Below are 23,378 nucleotides of genomic sequence, written 5' to 3'. Positions count from 1 at the left end.
CACACAATGCTATACTGCACAATGCCATAACACACAATGCTATACTGCACATTGCCATACCACACAATGCTATACTGCACAATGCCATACTGCACAATGCTATACTGCACAATGCTATACTGCACAATGCCATACTGCACAATGCTACACTGCACAATGCCATACTGCACAATGCCATACTGCACAATGCCATACCACACAATGCCATACTGCACAATGCCATACCACACAATGCTATACTGCACATTGCCATACCACACAATGCTATACTGCACAATGCTATACTGCACAATGCCATAACACACAATGCTATACTGCACAATGCTGTACTGCACATTGCCATAACACACAATGCTATACTGCACAATGCCATAACACACAATGCTATACTGCACAATGCCATAACACACAATGCTATACTGCACATTGCCATACCACACAATGCTATACTGCACAATGCTATACTGCACAATGCCATACTGCACAATGCTATACTGCACAATGCTATACTGCACAATGCCATACTGCACAATGCTACACTGCACAATGCCATACCACACAATGCTATACTGCACAATGCCATACCACACAATGCTATACTGCACATTGCCATACCACACAATGCTATACTGCACAATGCTATACTGCACAATGCCATAACACACAATGCTATACTGCACATTGCCATACCACACAATGCTATACTGCACAATGCTATACTGCACAATGCCATACTGCACAATGCCATACTGCACAATGCTATACTGCACAATGCCATTCTGCACAATGCTACACTGCACAATGCCATACCACACAATGCTATACTGCACAATGCCATACCACACAATGCTATACTGCACATTGCCATACCACACAATGCTATACTGCACAATGCTATACTGCACAATGCCATAACACACAATGCTATACTGCACATTGCCATAACACACAATGCTATACTGCACAATGCCATAACACACAATGCTATACTGCACAATGCCATAACACACAATGCTATACTGCACAATGCCGTAACACACAATGCTATACTGCACATTGGCATACCACACAATGCTATACTGCACATTACCATACAACACAATGCTGTACTGCACAATGCTATACTGCACAATACCATACTGCACAATGCTATACTGCACAATGCTATACTGCACAATGCCATACTGCACAATGCCATACTGCACAATGCCATACTGCACAATGCCATACCACACAATGCTATACTGCACAATGCCATACCACACAATGCTATACTGCACATTGCCATACCACACAATGCTATACTGCACAATGCTATACTGCACAATGCCATAACACACAATGCTATACTGCACATTGCCATAACACACAATGCTATACTGCACAATGCCATAACACACAATGCTATACTGCACAATGCCATAACACACAATGCTATACTGCACATTGCCATACCACACAATGCTATACTGCACAATGCTATACTGCACAATGCCATACTGCACAATGCTATACTGCACAATGCTATACTGCACAATGCCATACTGCACAATGCTACACTGCACAATGCCATACCACACAATGCTATACTGCACAATGCCATACCACACAATGCTATACTGCACATTGCCATACCACACAATGCTATACTGCACAATGCTATACTGCATAATGCCATAACACACAATGCTATACTGCACAATGCTATACTGCACATTGCCATAACACACAATGCTATACTGCACAATGCCATAACACTCAATGCTATACTGCACAATGCCATAACACACAATGCTATACTGCACAATGCCGTAACACACAATGCTATACTGCACATTGCCATACCACACAATGCTATACTGCACAATGCTATACTGCACAATGCTATACTGCACAATGCCATACCACACAATGCTATACTGCACAATGCCATACCACACAATGCTATACTGCACATTGCCATGCCACACAATACCATACTGCACAATGCTATACTGCACAATGCTATACTGCACAATGCCATACTGCACAATGCTATAACACACAACGCTATACTGCACAATACTATACTGCACAATGCTATACTGCACAATACTATACTGCACAATACTATACTGCACAATGCTATACTGCACATTGCCATACTGCACAATACTATACTGCACAATGCTATACCACACAATACTATACTGCACATTGCCATACCACACAATGCTATACTGCACAATGCTATACTGCACAATGCTATACCACACAATACTATACTGCACATTGCCATACCACACAATGCCATACCACACAATGCTATACTGCACAATGCTATACTGCACAATGCTATACCACACAATGCTATACTGCACAATGCTATACTGCACAATACTATACTGCACAATGCTATACTGCACAATACTATACTGCACAATACTATACTGCACAATGCTATACTGCACAATGCTATAACACACAATGCTATACCACACAATGCTATACTGCACAATGCTATACTGCACAATGCTATACTGCACAATACTATACTGCACATTGCCATACCACACAATACTATACTGCACAATGCTATACTGCACAATGCTATACCACACAATACTAAACTGCACATTGCCATACCACACAATGCTATACTGCACAATGCTATACCACACAATACTATACTGCACATTGCCATACCACACAATGCCATACCACACAATGCTATACTGCACAGTGCTATACTGCACAATGCCATACTGCACAATGCCATACTGCACATTGCTATACTGCACAATGCCATACTGCACAATGCCATACCACAATGCTATACTGCACAATGCTATTCTGCACAATGCCATACCACACAATGCTATACTGCACAATGCCATACTGCACAATGCCATACTGCACATTGCTATACTGCACAATGCCATACTGCACAATGCCATACTGCACAATGCCATACTGCACAATACCATACTGCACAATGCTATACTGCACAATGCCATACTGCACAATGCCATACTGCACAATGCCATACTGCACAATGCCATACCACACAATGCTATACTGCACAATGCCATACCACACAATGCTATACTGCACATTGCCATACCACACAATGCTATACTGCACAATGCTATACTGCACAATGCCATAACACACAATGCTATACTGCACAATGCTATACTGCACATTGCCATAACACACAATGCTATACTGCACAATGCCATAACACACAATGCTATACTGCACAATGCCATAACACACAATGCTATACTGCACATTGCCATACCACACAATGCTATACTGCACAATGCCATACTGCACAATGCTATACTGCACAATGCTATACTGCACAATGCCATACTGCACAATGCTACACTGCACAATGCCATACTGCACAATGCCATACTGCACAATGCCATACCACACAATGCCATACTGCACAATGCCATACCACACAATGCTATACTGCACATTGCCATACCACACAATGCTATACTGCACAATGCTATACTGCACAATGCCATAACACACAATGCTATACTGCACAATGCTGTACTGCACATTGCCATAACACACAATGCTATACTGCACAATGCCATAACACACAATGCTATACTGCACAATGCCATAACACACAATGCTATACTGCACATTGCCATACCACACAATGCTATACTGCACAATGCTATACTGCACAATGCCATACTGCACAATGCTATACTGCACAATGCTATACTGCACAATGCCATACTGCACAATGCTACACTGCACAATGCCATACCACACAATGCTATACTGCACAATGCCATACCACACAATGCTATACTGCACATTGCCATACCACACAATGCTATACTGCACAATGCTATACTGCACAATGCCATAACACACAATGCTATACTGCACATTGCCATACCACACAATGCTATACTGCACAATGCTATACTGCACAATGCCATACTGCACAATGCCATACTGCACAATGCTATACTGCACAATGCCATTCTGCACAATGCTACACTGCACAATGCCATACCACACAATGCTATACTGCACAATGCCATACCACACAATGCTATACTGCACATTGCCATACCACACAATGCTATACTGCACAATGCTATACTGCACAATGCCATAACACACAATGCTATACTGCACATTGCCATAACACACAATGCTATACTGCACAATGCCATAACACACAATGCTATACTGCACAATGCCATAACACACAATGCTATACTGCACAATGCCGTAACACACAATGCTATACTGCACATTGGCATACCACACAATGCTATACTGCACATTACCATACAACACAATGCTGTACTGCACAATGCTATACTGCACAATACCATACTGCACAATGCTATACTGCACAATGCTATACTGCACAATGCCATACTGCACAATGCCATACTGCACAATGCCATACTGCACAATGCCATACCACACAATGCTATACTGCACAATGCCATACCACACAATGCTATACTGCACATTGCCATACCACACAATGCTATACTGCACAATGCTATACTGCACAATGCCATAACACACAATGCTATACTGCACATTGCCATAACACACAATGCTATACTGCACAATGCCATAACACACAATGCTATACTGCACAATGCCATAACACACAATGCTATACTGCACATTGCCATACCACACAATGCTATACTGCACAATGCTATACTGCACAATGCCATACTGCACAATGCTATACTGCACAATGCTATACTGCACAATGCCATACTGCACAATGCTACACTGCACAATGCCATACCACACAATGCTATACTGCACAATGCCATACCACACAATGCTATACTGCACATTGCCATACCACACAATGCTATACTGCACAATGCTATACTGCATAATGCCATAACACACAATGCTATACTGCACAATGCTATACTGCACATTGCCATAACACACAATGCTATACTGCACAATGCCATAACACTCAATGCTATACTGCACAATGCCATAACACACAATGCTATACTGCACAATGCCGTAACACACAATGCTATACTGCACATTGCCATACCACACAATGCTATACTGCACAATGCTATACTGCACAATGCTATACTGCACAATGCCATACCACACAATGCTATACTGCACAATGCCATACCACACAATGCTATACTGCACATTGCCATGCCACACAATACCATACTGCACAATGCTATACTGCACAATGCTATACTGCACAATGCCATACTGCACAATGCTATAACACACAACGCTATACTGCACAATACTATACTGCACAATGCTATACTGCACAATACTATACTGCACAATACTATACTGCACAATGCTATACTGCACATTGCCATACTGCACAATACTATACTGCACAATGCTATACCACACAATACTATACTGCACATTGCCATACCACACAATGCTATACTGCACAATGCTATACTGCACAATGCTATACCACACAATACTATACTGCACATTGCCATACCACACAATGCCATACCACACAATGCTATACTGCACAATGCTATACTGCACAATGCTATACCACACAATGCTATACTGCACAATGCTATACTGCACAATACTATACTGCACAATGCTATACTGCACAATACTATACTGCACAATACTATACTGCACAATGCTATACTGCACAATGCTATAACACACAATGCTATACCACACAATGCTATACTGCACAATGCTATACTGCACAATGCTATACTGCACAATACTATACTGCACATTGCCATACCACACAATACTATACTGCACAATGCTATACTGCACAATGCTATACCACACAATACTAAACTGCACATTGCCATACCACACAATGCTATACTGCACAATGCTATACCACACAATACTATACTGCACATTGCCATACCACACAATGCCATACCACACAATGCTATACTGCACAGTGCTATACTGCACAATGCCATACTGCACAATGCCATACTGCACATTGCTATACTGCACAATGCCATACTGCACAATGCCATACCACAATGCTATACTGCACAATGCTATTCTGCACAATGCCATACCACACAATGCTATACTGCACAATGCCATACTGCACAATGCCATACTGCACATTGCTATACTGCACAATGCCATACTGCACAATGCCATACTGCACAATGCCATACTGCACATTGCCATACCACACAATGCTATACTGCACAATGCTATCTATACTGCACAATGCCATACTGCACAATGCTATACTGCACAATGCTATACTGCACAATGCCATACTGCACAATGCTATACTGCACAATGCCACACTGCACAATGCCATACTGCACAATGCCATACTGCACATTGCCATACCACACAATGCTATACTGCGCAATGCTATACTGCACATTGCCATACCACACAATGCTATACTGCACAATGCTATACTGCACAATGCCATACCACACAATGCTATACTGCACAATGCCATACTGCACAATGCCATACTGCACAATGCCATACTGCACAATGCTATACTGCACAATGCTATACTGCACAATGCTATACTGCACAATGCTATACTGCACAATGCCATACTGCACAATGCTATACTGCACAATGCCATACTGCACAATGCCATACTGCACATTGCTATACTGCACAATGCCATACTGCACAATGCCATACTGCACAATGCCATACTGCACATTGCCATACCACACAATGCCATACTGCACAATGCCATACTGCACAATGCTATACTGCACAATGCTATACTGCACAATGCCATAATGCACATTGCTATACTGCACAATGCCATACTGCACAATGCCATACTGCACAATGCCATACTGCACATTGCCATACTGCACAATACTATACTGCACAATGCAATACTGCACAATGCTATACTGCACAATGCTATACTGCACAATGCTATACTGCACATTGCTATACTGCACAATGCCATACTGCACAATGCCATACTGCACATTGCTATACTGCACAATGCCATACTGCACAATGCCATACTGCACAATGCCATACTGCACATTGCCATACCACACAATGCTATACTGCACAATGCCATACTGCACAATGCTATACTGCACAATGCTATACTGCACAATGCCATACTGCACAATGCTATACTGCACAATGCTATACTGCACAATGCCATACTGCACAATGCCATACCGCACAATGCTATACTGCACAATGCCATACTGCACATTGCCATACCACACAATGCCATACTGCACAATGCCATACTGCACAATGTTATACTGCACAATGCCATACCACACAATGCTATACTGCACAATGCTATTCTGCACAATGCCATACCACACAATGCTATTCTGCACAATGCCATACTGCACAATGCCATACTGCACATTGCTATACTGCAAAATGCCATACTGCACAATGCCATACTGCACATTGCCATACCACACAATGCTATACTGCACAATGCTATCTATACTGCACAATGCCATACTGCACAATGCTATACTGCACAATGCTATACTGCACAATGCCATACTGCACAATGCCATACTGCACAATGCCATACTGCACATTGCTATACTGCACAATGCCATACTGCACATTGCCATACCACACAATGCTGTACTGCACAATGCCATACTGCACAATGCTATACTGCACAATGCTATACTGCACAATGCCATACTGCACAATGCCATGCTGCACAATGCCATACTGCACAATGCCATACTGCACATTGCCATACCACACAATGCCATACTGCACATTGCCATACCACACAATGCTATACTGTGCAATGCTATACTGCACATTGCCATACCACAATGCTATACTGCACAATGCTATACTGCACAATGCCATACCACACAATGCTACACTGCACAATGCTATACTGCACAATGCCATACTGCACATTGCCATACCACACAATGCTATACTGCACAATGCTATACTGCACAATGCCATACCACACAATGCTATACTGCACAATGCCATACCACACAATGCTATACTGCACAATGCCATAACACACAATGCTATACTGCACATTGCCATACCACACAATGCTATACTGCACAATGCTATACTGCACAATGCCATACTGCACAATGCTATACTGCACAATGCTACACTGCACAATGCTATACTGCACAATGCCATACCACACAATGCTATACTGCACATTGCCATACCACACAATGCTATACTGCACAATGCTATACTGCACAATGCCATAACACACAATGCTATACTGCACAATGCTATACTGCACATTGCCATAACACACAATGCTATACTGCACAATGCCATAACACACAATGCTATACTGCACAATGCCATAACACACAATGCTATACTGCACAATGCCGTAACACACAATGCTATACTGCACATTGGCATACCACACAATGCTATACTGCACATTACCATACCACACAATGCTATACTGCACAATGCCATACTGCACAATGCCATACTGCACATTGCCATACCACACAATGCTGTACTGCACAATGCCATACTGCACAATGCTATACTGCACAATGCTATACTGCACAATGCCATACTGCACATTGCTATACTGCACAATGCCATACTGCACAATGCCATACTGCACAATGCCATACTGCACAATGCCATACTGCACATTGCCATACTGCACAATGCCATACTGCACAATGCCATACTGCACAATGCTATACTGCACAATGCTATACTGCACAATGCTATACTGCACAATGCTATACTGCACATTGCTATACTGCACAATGCCATACTGCACAATGCCATACTGCACATTGCTATACTGCACAATGCCATACTGCACAATGCCATACTGCACAATGCCATACTGCACATTGCCATACCACACAATGCTATACTGCACAATGCCATACTGCACAATGCTATACTGCACAATGCTATACTGCACAATGCCATACTGCACATTGCTATACTGCACAATGCCATACTGCACAATGCCATACTGCACAATGCCATACTGCACAATGCCATACTGCACATTGCCATACCGCACAATGCTATACTGCACAATGCCATACTGCACAATGCTATACTGCACAATGCTATACTGCACAATGCTATACTGCACAATGCTATACTGCACAATGCCATACTGCACAATGCCATGCTGCACAATGCCATACTGCACAATGCCATACTGCACATTGCCATACCACACAATGCCATACTGCACATTGCCATACCACACAATGCTATACTGTGCAATGCTATACTGCACATTGCCATACCACAATGCTATACTGCACAATGCTATACTGCACAATGCCATACCACACAATGCTACACTGCACAATGCTATACTGCACAATGCCATACTGCACATTGCCATACCACACAATGCTATACTGCACAATGCTATACTGCACAATGCCATACCACACAATGCTATACTGCACAATGCCATACCACACAATGCTATACTGCACAATGCCATACCACACAATGCTATACTGCACAATGCTATACTGCACAATGCCATAACACACAATGCCATACTGCACAATGCCATACCACACAAATTTATGCCATACTGCACAATGCTATACTGCACAATGTTATACTGCACAATGCTATACCACACAATGCCATACCACACAATGCTATACTGCACATTGCCATACCACACAATGCTATACTGCACAATGCTATACTGCACAATGCCATACCACACAATGCCATACTACACAATGTTATACTGCACAATGCGATACCACAAAATGCTATACTGCACAATGCTATACTGCACAATGCCATACTGCACAATGTTATACTGCACAATGCCATACCACACAATGCTATACTGCACAATGCCATACTGCACAATGCCATACTGCACATTGCCATACCACACAATGCTATACTGCACAATGCTATACTGCACAATCCTATACTGCACAATGCCATACCATACAATGCCATACTACACAACGCCATACTACACAATGCCATACCGCACGTCATGACACACAATGCCATATTCTACAATGCCATACTACACGATGCCACACGGTACAATGCCATACTACACAATGCCATACTACACAATGCCAAACCACACAATGCCATAACACGCAATTCCATACTACACAATGCCATACTACACAATGCCAAACCACACAATGCCATACCGCACTCCATAGCACACAACGCCATATCATACAATGCCATAGCATACAATGCCATACCGTGCAATGCCATAGCATATAATGCCATACCGTACAATGCCATACTACACAATGCCATACTACACAACGCCATTCTACACAATGCCATACTACACAATGCCATAGCATACAATGCCAAACCACACAATGCCATACCGCACTCCATAGCACACAATGCCATATCATACAATGCCATACTACACAATGCCATAGCATACAATGCCATATCGTACAATGCCATACTACACAATGCCATAGCATACAATGCCATACCGTACAATGCCATACTACACAATGCCAAAAAACACAATTCCAAACCACACAATGCCATACCGCACGTCATGGCACACAATGCCATATCCTACAATGCCATACTACATAATGCCATAGCATAAAATGCCATACCGTACAATGCCATACTACACAGTGCCATACCGTACAATGCCATACTACACAATGCCATACTACACAATGCCAAAAAACACAATTCCAAACCACACAATGTTATACCATACGCCATACCGTACAATGCCAAACCATACAATGCCATACCGCATGTCATAGCACACAATGCCATATCGTACAATGCTACGCCACAGAATGCCATAACACACAATACAATCACAGATAATGTTATACCAAACAATGTTATATATACCACACAGCACTATACCATACAATGCCATTGTGGGAAACTTTTTTGTTTATTTTTCCCGTCGGGCAGACAGCGTCACTCTGTATGTTTATATTTATGTTCATACTTACTTTATACTCTATTTATGTTTGATCTTAATTATTGTAATCCTGTTAATTGATTTAATTAATCCCTGACACCTGGTCAGCACAATGTATTGTTTTGGCGGCACCTTCATGTGCGCTATATAATGCGTGAATAGATCAGAGTTCTTTCAACCATCAATCGAACGTCTCTCCGTGATATCGTCTTTCCCGACCGATGTATTTCCCCTACCACATTTTTGGTGCCGAGAACCAGCTGCATTGCTGAACCTACCAACACTCAACGAAAAGTTGCAGTCACTAGTATATCAAGAAGTCAAGATGACAAAACCAAGAACGAATCTGCAACAACTTACGAAGAAGCGAGGTGCTAACAAAGCGCAGCTAACCAGACAATTACAGAAAGCGGACGATACATCGAAAAAGGACAAACTAGAAGAAACTGACATCGAAGTGCTTCAGTCAACCATCGAATACATTGAAGAACGAATCAAACTGGTACATGACCTAGACGAACAAATACTTGATCTCGTCGAGGAAGAAAACTACGAAAGACTATTCACTGAAGCCGACGATTACTATATTCAAGTAAAACTCCGCCTCACTCGATACCAGCGGGTTTTGAACAAAGCAGAGAAGATATCGTCTCAACCAAATCCAACTGCCGCCACAGAAACATCGTCAAATTCACCATCGCCGTCAATACATCGTCAAGTAAATCTTCCCAAGCTCGAACTACTGAACTTCGACAGAGATTTCTTGAAATGGACGACATTTTATGAGGCTTTCAACGCCGCTGTTGACAAGAACCCGTCGCTTGAAGACGTGCAAAAATTTTAATACTTGAAAAACCAACTCGTCGATGAAGCTCATCGTACCATTGATGGTCTTCAACTCACCAATGCGAACTACAAAGAAGCTCTCCAACTCTTGGAATCCAGGTATGGTCAAAATTATAAAATTGTATCATGCCATATGAGCGCATTTGAACCTGCCAAGCCCACGTAACAATACTGACAGTATCCGGTCCTTTTATGACTCGCTCGAAAAGCATATACGCGGTCTTAAATCACTAGGGAAATCTGAGGAAAATTACAGTGATCTACTTGTGCCGATAGTGTTCGAAAAATTGCCAACAAATTTGAAAACACAGATATCTAGGGACCATGGTAACAAGGCATGGACAATACAAGAACTTAGAGAATCCATCCAGCGAGAAATTCATGCGAACCAAGCCGCCAATATGTTTGAACAGTTCAACACCTGTGAAGATACACCGCTTTCCAGCGCATCAAATTTTTACATCAATGCGAAGCCAAGACGGAGACCAGCCTGCGTATTTTGTAAGGAAAATCACACACCCAACAAGTGTACAACAGTTACTGATCCTCAACAACGTAAGGACATTGTTTTCCGAAACAAACTCTGTCTCAATTGTTTCGGACCAAATCATCGCAGTAATGAATGTTGGAATAAATTTTCATGTCGAATATGCAGTAAGAAACACCACACATCGATTTGCGGTTCGCCAACGACCAGTCACCCCAGAGCTAGTGAGCGGGCAGTCAAGTCAACAAAAGAAGTAAAATTGACTCCAACCTCCGGACCAGTGCTGCTTAAAACAACTACAGCGACTGTATCTACAAGTAACGCAAGTGCAACCGCAAATATACTGCTCGACGAAGGCGCACAACGAACCTTCATCACAGAAGACCTTGCTCGCAAACTTCAGATTAACAGCGAAGATTGCAGCATAGAACACATTACACTTGGCGCCTTTGGACGTGACAAATCAGATGTATCAAAAGAACTGAGATAACACTAAAAACCAACTCTGGTAACATTGCACTACAATGTTTAATAGTACCCAAGATCAGTTCACCAATACAGAATGTCGTCGCACCAACACTACAACGGCATAAATATCTGCAAAAACTGAAAATCGCGCCCTTAGTCGAATCTGGTTGTTTTGAAATTGACCTACTTCTCGGAGCTGACCATTATTGGCAAATTGTTGAAGATCACGTCGTTCGAGGTGCGGGACCCACAGCGGTATCCTCTAAACTTGGTTACTTGCTATCTGGTCCTTCTCACTTAAACAGCGTGACTACAATGAACACAACTATAATGAAAGCATTAGCTGACACTGACCATGAACAATCCATCATATCACAATACTGGGACTTAGAGACATTGGGAATAACTGCCAACGAAGATTCTAAGTTGAAATCCACAACGTTTGAAGAGTATCGGGACACAAAAATTCAACGAGATGGTAATAAATACACAGCCGGCCTACCATGGAAAGAAAATTGTGACATTCTACATACAAATTATGTACTGGCGAAAAACAGAACAAGAGCAATGGTAAAATGTCTTAAACCCGAATTACGGAAAGTCTACAATTCAGTCATAACAGAGCAACTACGCCGAGGATTTATTGAATAGGTAATTGATGACGATATCTCACGTGGCCATTTTATCCCGTATCACCCCGTTGAAAAACAGTCGTCAACAACTCCAGTTAGAGTAGTTTACAACTCTAGCGCTAAATACCATGATCAACCCAGCCTCAATGACTGTTTAGAATCCGGTCCTGCTATCACCAACGCCATGCTGGACATATTGCTTCGTTTCCGGACACATTGAAAAAGCGTTTTTAAATGTCAACCTTGCCGATGAAGATCGCCAATATACAAAGTTCTTCTGGCTACAAAACGCCGATGATCCTGAAAGCGACTTCAAAGTTTACCAGTTTAAATCAGTTTTATTTGGTTCAACTAGTTCGCCATTCATGTTGAATGCAGTTATTAAAACACACCTCGAAGCACAGTCATCGCAAATAGCCAACGATCTAAAGAACAATATTTACATCGACAACGTATTGACCGGAACTGAAAATCAGAAAGAAGTGATAAAGTACTACCGCGACTCCAAAGAAATAATGAAGAACGCCGGTTTTAATCTACGATCATGGGCAACAAACAACACAACACTTCATAATTTATTGAATAATGACAACGCTGCTGACAAATCAACGCTATTCAACGTACTCGAATTATGATGGAATACTTCCCATGATACTTTGCACTACTCGGACAATATCAGCAATCAACGTCACCTTGGCAACACTGTAACCAAGCGTGAAATCGTACGGTACACATCAAGTACATTTGATCTTTTAGGGTATCTGTCACCGGTGTATATCCACGCCAAGGCCTTCATCCAACAATTTCGGAAAAGTTTTGCTGTTGTGGAAAAGCTCAACTTTGGTAACGACGGATTAGTTAGATCAGCGGACGTTCGTCTTAAATCAGGCAGAACTAGTCGCCCATCGCCACAGCAGGTCGCTAATAACATAGCATCGCGCCCGTGTATAACTGCTGCTACTATCGCGAGACTACAATTTCAAAATCTCGCACGATGATCCTATTGCATCGTGTATCTGTGTGAACATTATTAACTCACATCATTTTTATCTTTGTTATAATTTTAAATTAGAAACAATTTGTGTATTGAGCTTTTAGTGTTTGCTTATAATTATCGTTTACCTTCTTGATTATTTTTGAATGTGTTTACTTAATAATTATTTGATCAGAATTTAACTCGCCAAGTATGCTATTTAGAACTAGTTTATTTCGATATCGTTTGAATTACCCCCGGTACTTTTGGCCGCCCGGAAAAATGTGGGAAACTATTTTTGTTTATTTTTCCCGTCGGGCGGACAGCGTCACTCTGTATGTTTATGTTTATACTTACTTTATACTCTATTTATGTTTGATCTTAATTATTGTAATCCTGTTAATTGATTTAATTAATCCCTGACACCTGGTCAACGCAATGTGTTGTTTTGGCGGCACCTTTCATGTGCGCTATATAATGCGTGACCATTTGCAGAATAGATCAGAGTTCTTTCAACCGTCAATCGAACGTCTCTCCGTGATATCGTCTTTCCCGACCACAGCCATATCATACAATGCCATGCTGCACAATGCCATACTGCACAATTACCCCCAAAAAAGTCTATTTGGATGTGATGTGATGTGAATAACCAAGTAAATCTATTTACTGTTTTAATGCAAGAAAAAAACTTTTCAAGTTCCCTTTAAAAAACTTCAGCTTCAAAATTTACTTTTGCTAAATGTGTTCTGAATTTGATGCATTCTAACAGCCTTCGGGGCAGAGCTACGTCACAAGATGTTTTTGGCGGCAAAGATGCACACCATTGTACCATGTATTTCTATGAGCTCTGTGCAAGCTGCTGTGAAACAACACAAACTCAACTTTGAAGTAATCCTGAGCAACTAAATTTATATGTTGCCAATATAGTGGTAATCTTTTTATACTGTTCAGGAAAGGCTCAACAACCAACTGAAAGTGGTCGGTTGAATGACATTGCCTTCATCTTTTTAGTCACTAGAGGGCGCTATTTTTAGAAATTGTGTATTAATGGTCTATTTTCAATTTAATAAACTGATTGCTGTAAATGGCTGTACATGCATTTCATATTTTTATGGTTTTATACACCAAATCCAAAAACTTGGTTACTTTTGAAGATATATGTATAACTATAATACACTGTTTTTTCTGTAGACACATTGAATGGTCATTACTGGTATTCATATATTAGTGAATGTAACTCGTAACAAATATGGAGACAGAAGACTCAAAATATAGACTGTACTTTGTGCAAGTGTGCGTATGCCTATTTGGAATGGCATCATGGCTAGATATCAATGGCGTATGGGTCCAGCTTCCACTGATGATAAATGTCCTGCCTGAAGGATGGGCTCTGGCATCATACCTCGTTCTGATTATTCAAGTTGCGAATATTGGTCCACTCTCATTTTCTATAGTTAACAAGTTCACTAAAAAACGAGTTGAGATACCAACCAACTACCTCATCATATGCATTGGTATAGTGGCGTGTTTGTTATTGGCTCTACTCTGGGATAAAACTATTTACGTAAAAGGCAAAGAACACAGCATGGCTTTGATAAGTTTGAGCGCTTTCCTAGCATTGGTCGACTGTACCTCGTCCGTCTCTTTTTTAGCATTCATGACTGTATTCTCACCTATGTTTATGACGTCATATTTCATTGGTGAAGGTATGAGTGCATTTGTACCAAGTATACTTGGTCTACTGCAAGGTTCCAGTGGCAATCCAGAGTGTGTTAACATCACCTACTACAATGAAACAACAAACACAACATACTATGAGCAAGATTACTACAACTCTCACCCCAGATACTCAGTGGAAGTATATTTCCTACTGCTTGCTGGGTTGTTGTTGACCAGTCTAATGGCATTTACTCTGTTAGTGCATCTTCCATTCATCAAACAATTCCATATAGGTCCCTCTGCAAGCTCTCCACCAAAAGAAGACAATTCTCAACCTGTCCGAGATCAAAAATCTTCTGAAGACTGTTACGATACATGGAATGTTGTGCTTAATCCAGCCAACATTTATGAAAACAAATTAGATGATGATAGGTCTATACTAAAGAGAGCTGTCGAAAATTACGGCAGTACGGATGATTTGATCCATAAACGTGTTGAGGAACGACAGATTATGATGAATAATGGCTCGAAGATATCAAAACTTCGTAGATTAGACTGGTGGTATTTGTTAATAATACAAGGGTATTGTTGCAGTCTAACAAATGGAATTATGCCTTCTATTCAGTCGTATTCCACCCTACCCTATGGTAACCTAGCTTATCATTTAGCAATTACCTTAGGATTAATGATGATACCAACAGCTAGTCTGTGTGTGCATTGGTTGCCAGCAAAATCTAATATCTCAATAGGAATTCTCACTGTTATAGGAACTGCTGTAGCATGTTACATCACGGCATGTGCTGCAATGAGTCCATATCCGCCATTATGTGGTAGTCCATGGGGAGGGGTAGTATCGGTGAGTGAAGTGTGTTTTTGAATTATTGGTATATTAGTAGACTGAATAAGTAGCCATTATATCACATTCATTTCAAGAAAATAAAATTGTTGGCAATAAACTATAATTTTACTATCATGTTAAAATACCAATTATTAACGCATCTCCTGCAGACCCTGATTTTTCCAATTTATTTTGACTTTCCAATGTAGTTTTTTGTTGGCAATATGTTAATATCAATTGGAATTAATAATAATGAATACAAAACAAAACAAAAACACTAATGAAAAAAATGTTATCACTAGAAATTCTAAGAATTGAGAAGGTCATTATGTGACTTCACTATCTAGATGTTGCTGTAAAACAGATTCTTGTATATTAGGATTGGCATGGATTTATTGCCTAAGATAAAGCTGGGATTTATTTGTTGGAAATTTATAGATATATTTCCCTACTTCCAGGAATAAAATGTTTCATTGTAGAGCATATATACACAGGGCAAGACATCACAAAATGTTGTTTATATTGTACTACATTGTGTTACAAAAAAAATATAATTTCATTTGCTGATATTCTATTTCAATTCTGAGTGAATGATTATTTAGATTAAAATTAAATAGTAATTCCTGGAGTTTTCAGTTAATCCTCTAAACCATTAAACCCTACAATAGTGACTATTCAATAGTTTCTTAGTTTATTTTTTTATTACCTTTTCTCCCATTATGTATATACTAGTAATTTCTCCAATGTGTTGGAAATGTATTTTTTATTTTAACAATACACCTTTCCTTTGCAGGTCATAGCATGGTTATTATTTAATTTCATAATCACTTACATCAAAGTCTCTATTGGAGGAATATTACGTCATGAAGGAAGAAATGCTCTTATTCTGTACGGCGGAGTGACACAGATTGGGTCCCTATGTGGTGCGGTTCTCATATTCCCACTGATTAATATACTACATCTATTTGAGCCAAATGATCCTTGCATATTTATCTGTTATTAAATTAATGGACATATATTAATGTACTCAATGAACTATTTAAAAGTATTTGAATATAATGTAATAAACGCATTGATACAATATAGCATTGGATGTCACAGTGTTTACATTTTTTCATACCATCATGCAAATATGTTATAACAAATATCGCTCACTGATCAACACTAGCTCGTACTCTGCATCCTAGTAGAGTTACTGTGTCTGCCGTGACAATATTGCCTATAAGTTGCTTAATTAACAGGAACAGGTACATGGAAGCAGCAAACAATTCCTTATTTTATGGAAGCTTGATATTTATTAATTATTTTTAGTGTTCTTTGATACTTTATATTGAAAGATACTTTGTACTATGATTTATCCTGAACTGATAACTCTGTTCTTGTACACATATCTGAGTATTTATTCAGGAATACAGTAAAATTCTTTAATATGCATGTGCACTGGTGCATACTAAATCACTGCACATGCATATTTGTCATCTAATGAATGCTGCTGTGTGTGTGTGTGTGTGTGTGTGCAACATTTTTATGATAAATCATAATTTGATTTGGTTTACAGTATGGAGCATTGAACAACAATATTAACAAATGTATGTTTTTTGCATATTTAAACAAAGAGCAGACATTTTTAATTCAACATTCAAGAACGATTGAACTTTAAACATTTTCATTTGTTTCTCATGTGCTGTATCATACAAATTTCAATAAAACTTGGTATATAGATGTCGGGGATAATGTGCAATGTTAATTAGTTTTGGTTGAAATTCTGTGCATATCATTGACCTAGTTTGCATAATAATTAGCCAATTTTAAGCATTGTCACTTGTTCCTCAAGTACAATTCAATAGATTTTATTGAAATATGGTACATAGACACTCTAGGATAATACTCAGACATAATATTTTGATTGAAATTCCATGTATATTATTATGCATATTTGCATATAAATTAGTCAATATTTCACCAATACCTCAACCACTCATCAGATTCAATGAAACTTGGTACATAGACATGTAAAATGCTTGGAGATAAGCCATGTACATGTTCAGTTTAGGGTTAAATTTGTTTACTTACTAATTACCTAATTTGCATAAATTTACCAATTTATAGGTGCTCTACAGATATTTTGTGTACCACTGATCAAATGTAAATAAAACATAGGTGCCACAAATCTGATTACTTCAGGGTTGAACATTCATGCATATTAATTACTTGTTATTAGTTTCATGTTTGTTTCTTAATATGCATAGGGACATGCAATCTGTACTGTGCTATAATGTTGTAGTGTGACAAGATATATGACAAAATATTAAGTCATATATGGTCATTATTTCATTAAATACATGTATTTATAATTGTTGAACCATAGCTACTTGGAACCACCCTAATTATTTTCTCTATTGGAAGCACATGTGCCTACTGCAAAAATAAAGGACAAAGACGAGTCTATGGTCAAAATAAGACATATTTCAATGATTGTGCATGTAATAAACACAATGCTTTATGTGTAATGAAAATGGGCTTCTAATATAATAATAAATACAGTATTCCTTAATTGTTTTTCATGGTTCCAATACCTTCTGCACACTGGATTTTTTTCTAAGTTTTCTTTCATTCTGTATCGGTGTATGCACAGAAACAGGTTGCAGATTAAGCTAGCTAGTTTTAGACTGATTTTATTGAAAAATTTTGCCCAAATTTGATGTTCATTTCAATAATACATTGGTAAAAGTCAGTTCTAGTTGCAGTATCTAGAATTTTATACTACCAGCATGTACATTTCAATTCGGTTGTGACTAGTTCGGTTGTGGCAATTTCATTCTTTTTTTATGATATTTCCTCCTTTTTGACAAGAGTTTTGCACTTTTTGATGAAATTTGATGGGCTAATGGGCAGAATTGATTAGATTTTGGTTTAAATCCATGCATATTAATTATGTAATTTGCATGATGATTAGCTAATTTTTATCTGTTTTATTACTGTTCTGAAGAACCACTCATTGGATTTTGATGAAACTTGGTATATAGATGGTCTGGGACAATGCACTGATCTGATTAGTTTTGGGTTAATATCCATGCATATTAATTACCTAATTTACATAGTTAATACATTTGTGGCTTTTCGGCTGATATTTCAAGTACTAATCATTACATATCAATGAAACTCAGTACATGGATGCTGTAGGACTATGCACATAATAAATTAAATTAGCTTTAAAAAAAAATTGTGCATATTAATCACCTAATTTGCATAATGATCAATTATTGGCTTTTCCATCGATATCTCAAGTTCTAATCACATTTCAATTCAGCTTGGTGTATTTATGGTCTGACATTAGTTTTACATTAAAATTGTGCATATTAATTATCTGATTTGCATAACAATTAGTCAGTTTTCAGCTTTTCCATCAATATCACATGTACTTGAGAACCCTGGGCGCTATTAACATGTTCCACTACGGTATCTTATTTCAATGAATGTTGGCACAAAAATACTCTAAGACAATGCAACAATTCATTACAACCAACTGCTATGCCATATTACTATCCGATTATTAATTTGTATTTAATGGGGAATGTAGTCTGACGCCATGATCAATATTTATCAATTAAGTTTCAGTGGGTGGGGGGGGGGATTAAGTTTTTTATCCTACATTGTAATTGACTTCCGTGTGCGAAGCATAAAAAGGGAGTCTTTGCAGTTAGTGTGTCCGTATGTGTGATTTGATTAGTTTTGGGTAAAAATCTGCGCAATATTAATTGCCTAATTTGCATAATGATTAATCAATTTTCGGCTTTTCTACTGATATCTCAAGTACTAATCATCACATTTCAATAAAACTTGGTACATAGATGTCATAGGACACTGCACAAACCTGATAGTTTTTAGGGTAATACATGTATCAGTAGACATTAATTACCTAATCAGCATAATTAATTAATTTTCAGCTTTTGATATTTCAAGTAGTAATTGTCACATTTCAATGAAACTTGGTACATAGATGTCATAGGACACTGCACAGACCTGATAGTTTTTAGGGTAATACGAGTACATATTAATTACCTAATTTGCATAATTAATTAATTTTCAGCTTTTGATATTTCAAGTAGTAATCATCACATTTCAATGAAATTTGGTACATAGATGTCATAGGACACTGCACAGACCTGATAGTTTTTTGGGTAATATCAGTATATATTAATTAGCTAATTTGCATAATTAATTAATTTTCAGCTTTTGATATTTCAAGTAGTAATCATCACATTTCAATGAAATTTGATACATAGATGTCATAAGACACTGCACAGACCTGATAGTTTTTAGGGTAATATCAGTATATATTAATTAGCTAATTTGCATAATTAATTAATTTTCAGCTTTTGATATATCAAGTAGTAATCATCACATTTCAATGAAATTTGGTACATAGATGTCATAGGACACTGCACAGACCTGATAGTTTTTTGGGTAATATCAGTATATATTAATTAGCTAATTTGCATAATTAATTAATTTTCAGCTTTTGATATATCAAGTAGTAATCATCACATTTCAATGAAATTTGGTACATAGATGTCATAGGACACTGCACAGACCTGATAGTTTTTAAGGTAATATGAGTACATATTAATTACCTAATTTGCATAATTAATTAATTTTCAGCTTTTGATATTTCAAGTAGTAATCATCACATTTCAATGACACTTGGTACATAGATGTCATAGGACACTGCACAGACCTGATAGTTTTTAGGGTAATACGAGTACATATTAATTACCTAATTAGCATAATTAATTAATTTTCAGCTTTTGATATTTCAAGTAGTAATCATCACATTTCAATGACACTTGGTACATAGATGTCATAGGACACTGCACAGACCTGATAGTTTTTAGGGTAATATGAGTACATATTAATTATCTAATTTGCATAATTAATTAATTTTCAGCTTTTGATATATCAAGTAGTAATCATCATATTTCAATGAGACTTGCTACATAGATCTTCTAGGATTATGCAGAGACCTAGTAATTAGTTTTAATTGGATATTAATTACCGAATTTGCATAATGTTCCACTGATATATAAAGAACCACAAATTGGATTTTAATGAAACTTTTAAAGAGAACTATGCAGAAACCCAATTAGTTTTTGGTAAATATTTATGCTTATTAATCACCTAATTAACATAATTAATTAACACTGATATCTCAATTACTGATCATCACATTTGAATAAAATTTGGTACATAAATGCTCTAGGACAATAGACAGGCCTAATTAATTTTGGGTTAAAATTTGTTCATATTAATTCTCTAATTAGCATAATAATTCATAATTTTTTTGTTCTGTTCTGTTCTGTTCATATTACCGGTAGTTACCTGATGTATATAATTAGTTTACAGCTTTTCCATCACTATCTCATGTACAAGTAATTTTTAATTAATTTTTAATGTGTCTTCAATACTCTCAGCACACGGGAGTTCTTTCTAAGCTTTCTTTGATTTTGATGTTGTCCCTAATTAGTTTTAGGTTTATATACATCCATAATAATTACCTAATCTGCATGGTAATTTACTTTTCAGCTTTCCATCAAATTTGTAAGAATTAATTATCACATAATAATGAAACTTGGTACATGTGTGCCCAGGAACACTACACAGGCCTAATTAGTTCAGGGTTGAAATCTGTGCATAATGATAGCTTAATTTGCATAATAATACCCAATTTTTTCAATAATCAATTATTGCATTTCGATCAAACTTGGTAAATATGTGCTTTGAAACAATGCATTGGTTCCAGACGTTCCAGGAGCATCCAACAAGCGATCTTACACATTCAAACCATTAGATAATTCTAATGTAGTTGTTTCTATCAATTTTAAATGTCATTAACGAAAGCTGTCCGGGTGTGCTCTCCCTCCCTCCCTCCCTTAATTTTCATCTTCCCCTTTGTCCATTGCATGTGGTGCGTGCATCCTACTACCGAACGTTTTTTGTCGAACAGCTTCTGCACTCGCACACGGAAAGTGACAAAATGATGGGTAAAGAGAACGGATCTCCTACTCGCCGACTGAGGGATAATAGGCTTCGGGAACTTCGAGAGTTGTATAGTGGCTCGTTGTAAACTACCAGCTACATGAACAAAAATATAAATACCCACCAAAACGCGCAAACATCTCTCCATCCTCGAAACATAATAGATTTCAACCGCTTTGCTGTATGCAGAGAATCAAATAAAGCTGCTTTCCAAAATGCAGAAAATCTCCCCGCCCACTCGATAAACCATGCACACTCAAACAGCTGTTTACACGATGTTCCATTGTGATAAATGTTGTCACGGTTACATGCTATCTTATTCGCATTAATTATTTCAATTTGTCGATGTAGTTAATTTTCGTTATCGGAAACAGTCGTAAATCTACGTACTGCTAAAGAATAATCCGAATCGACCGGTAAATAATAATGCATAACTAGCTTTTGCTGTTTACGTTTTTCACATACTCCGATGTCAGTAATGTTGTCATTAAATTGTA

The 23,378-nt window shown here is 38.4% G+C and overlaps 2 protein-coding genes across 2 annotated transcripts in view; both read left to right on the top strand.

Moving 5' to 3' along the window:
• The window catches only part of LOC100376358 (solute carrier family 52, riboflavin transporter, member 3-like), a 30,490-nt gene extending 12,560 nt beyond the window's left edge, over positions 1-17,930 (top strand). Inside the window, exons 2-3 of the mRNA XM_085506689.1 lie at positions 15,540-16,863; positions 17,639-17,930. Coding sequence (XP_085362815.1) covers positions 15,598-16,863; positions 17,639-17,848 — 1,476 coding nt within the window. The 5' untranslated portion in view covers positions 15,540-15,597 and the 3' untranslated portion in view covers positions 17,849-17,930. The remainder of the gene's footprint in view (positions 1-15,539; positions 16,864-17,638) is intronic.
• LOC146734937 (uncharacterized) lies at positions 11,809-12,765 on the top strand. The gene is made up of 2 exons (XM_085506834.1): positions 11,809-11,887; positions 12,023-12,765. The coding sequence occupies exons 1-2, from the start codon at positions 11,809-11,811 to the stop codon at positions 12,763-12,765; spliced, it is 822 nt and encodes a 273-aa protein (XP_085362960.1).
• Positions 17,931-23,378: the final 5,448 nt, after the last annotated feature.

This window comes from Saccoglossus kowalevskii, chromosome 13, assembly GCF_978046115.1.
Source record: "Saccoglossus kowalevskii chromosome 13, keSacKowa6.1, whole genome shotgun sequence".
NCBI lineage: Eukaryota > Metazoa > Hemichordata > Enteropneusta > Harrimaniidae > Saccoglossus > Saccoglossus kowalevskii.
Note: the sequence above shows the minus strand (reverse complement) of the source record. Positions and strands in the feature narration are given on the sequence as shown.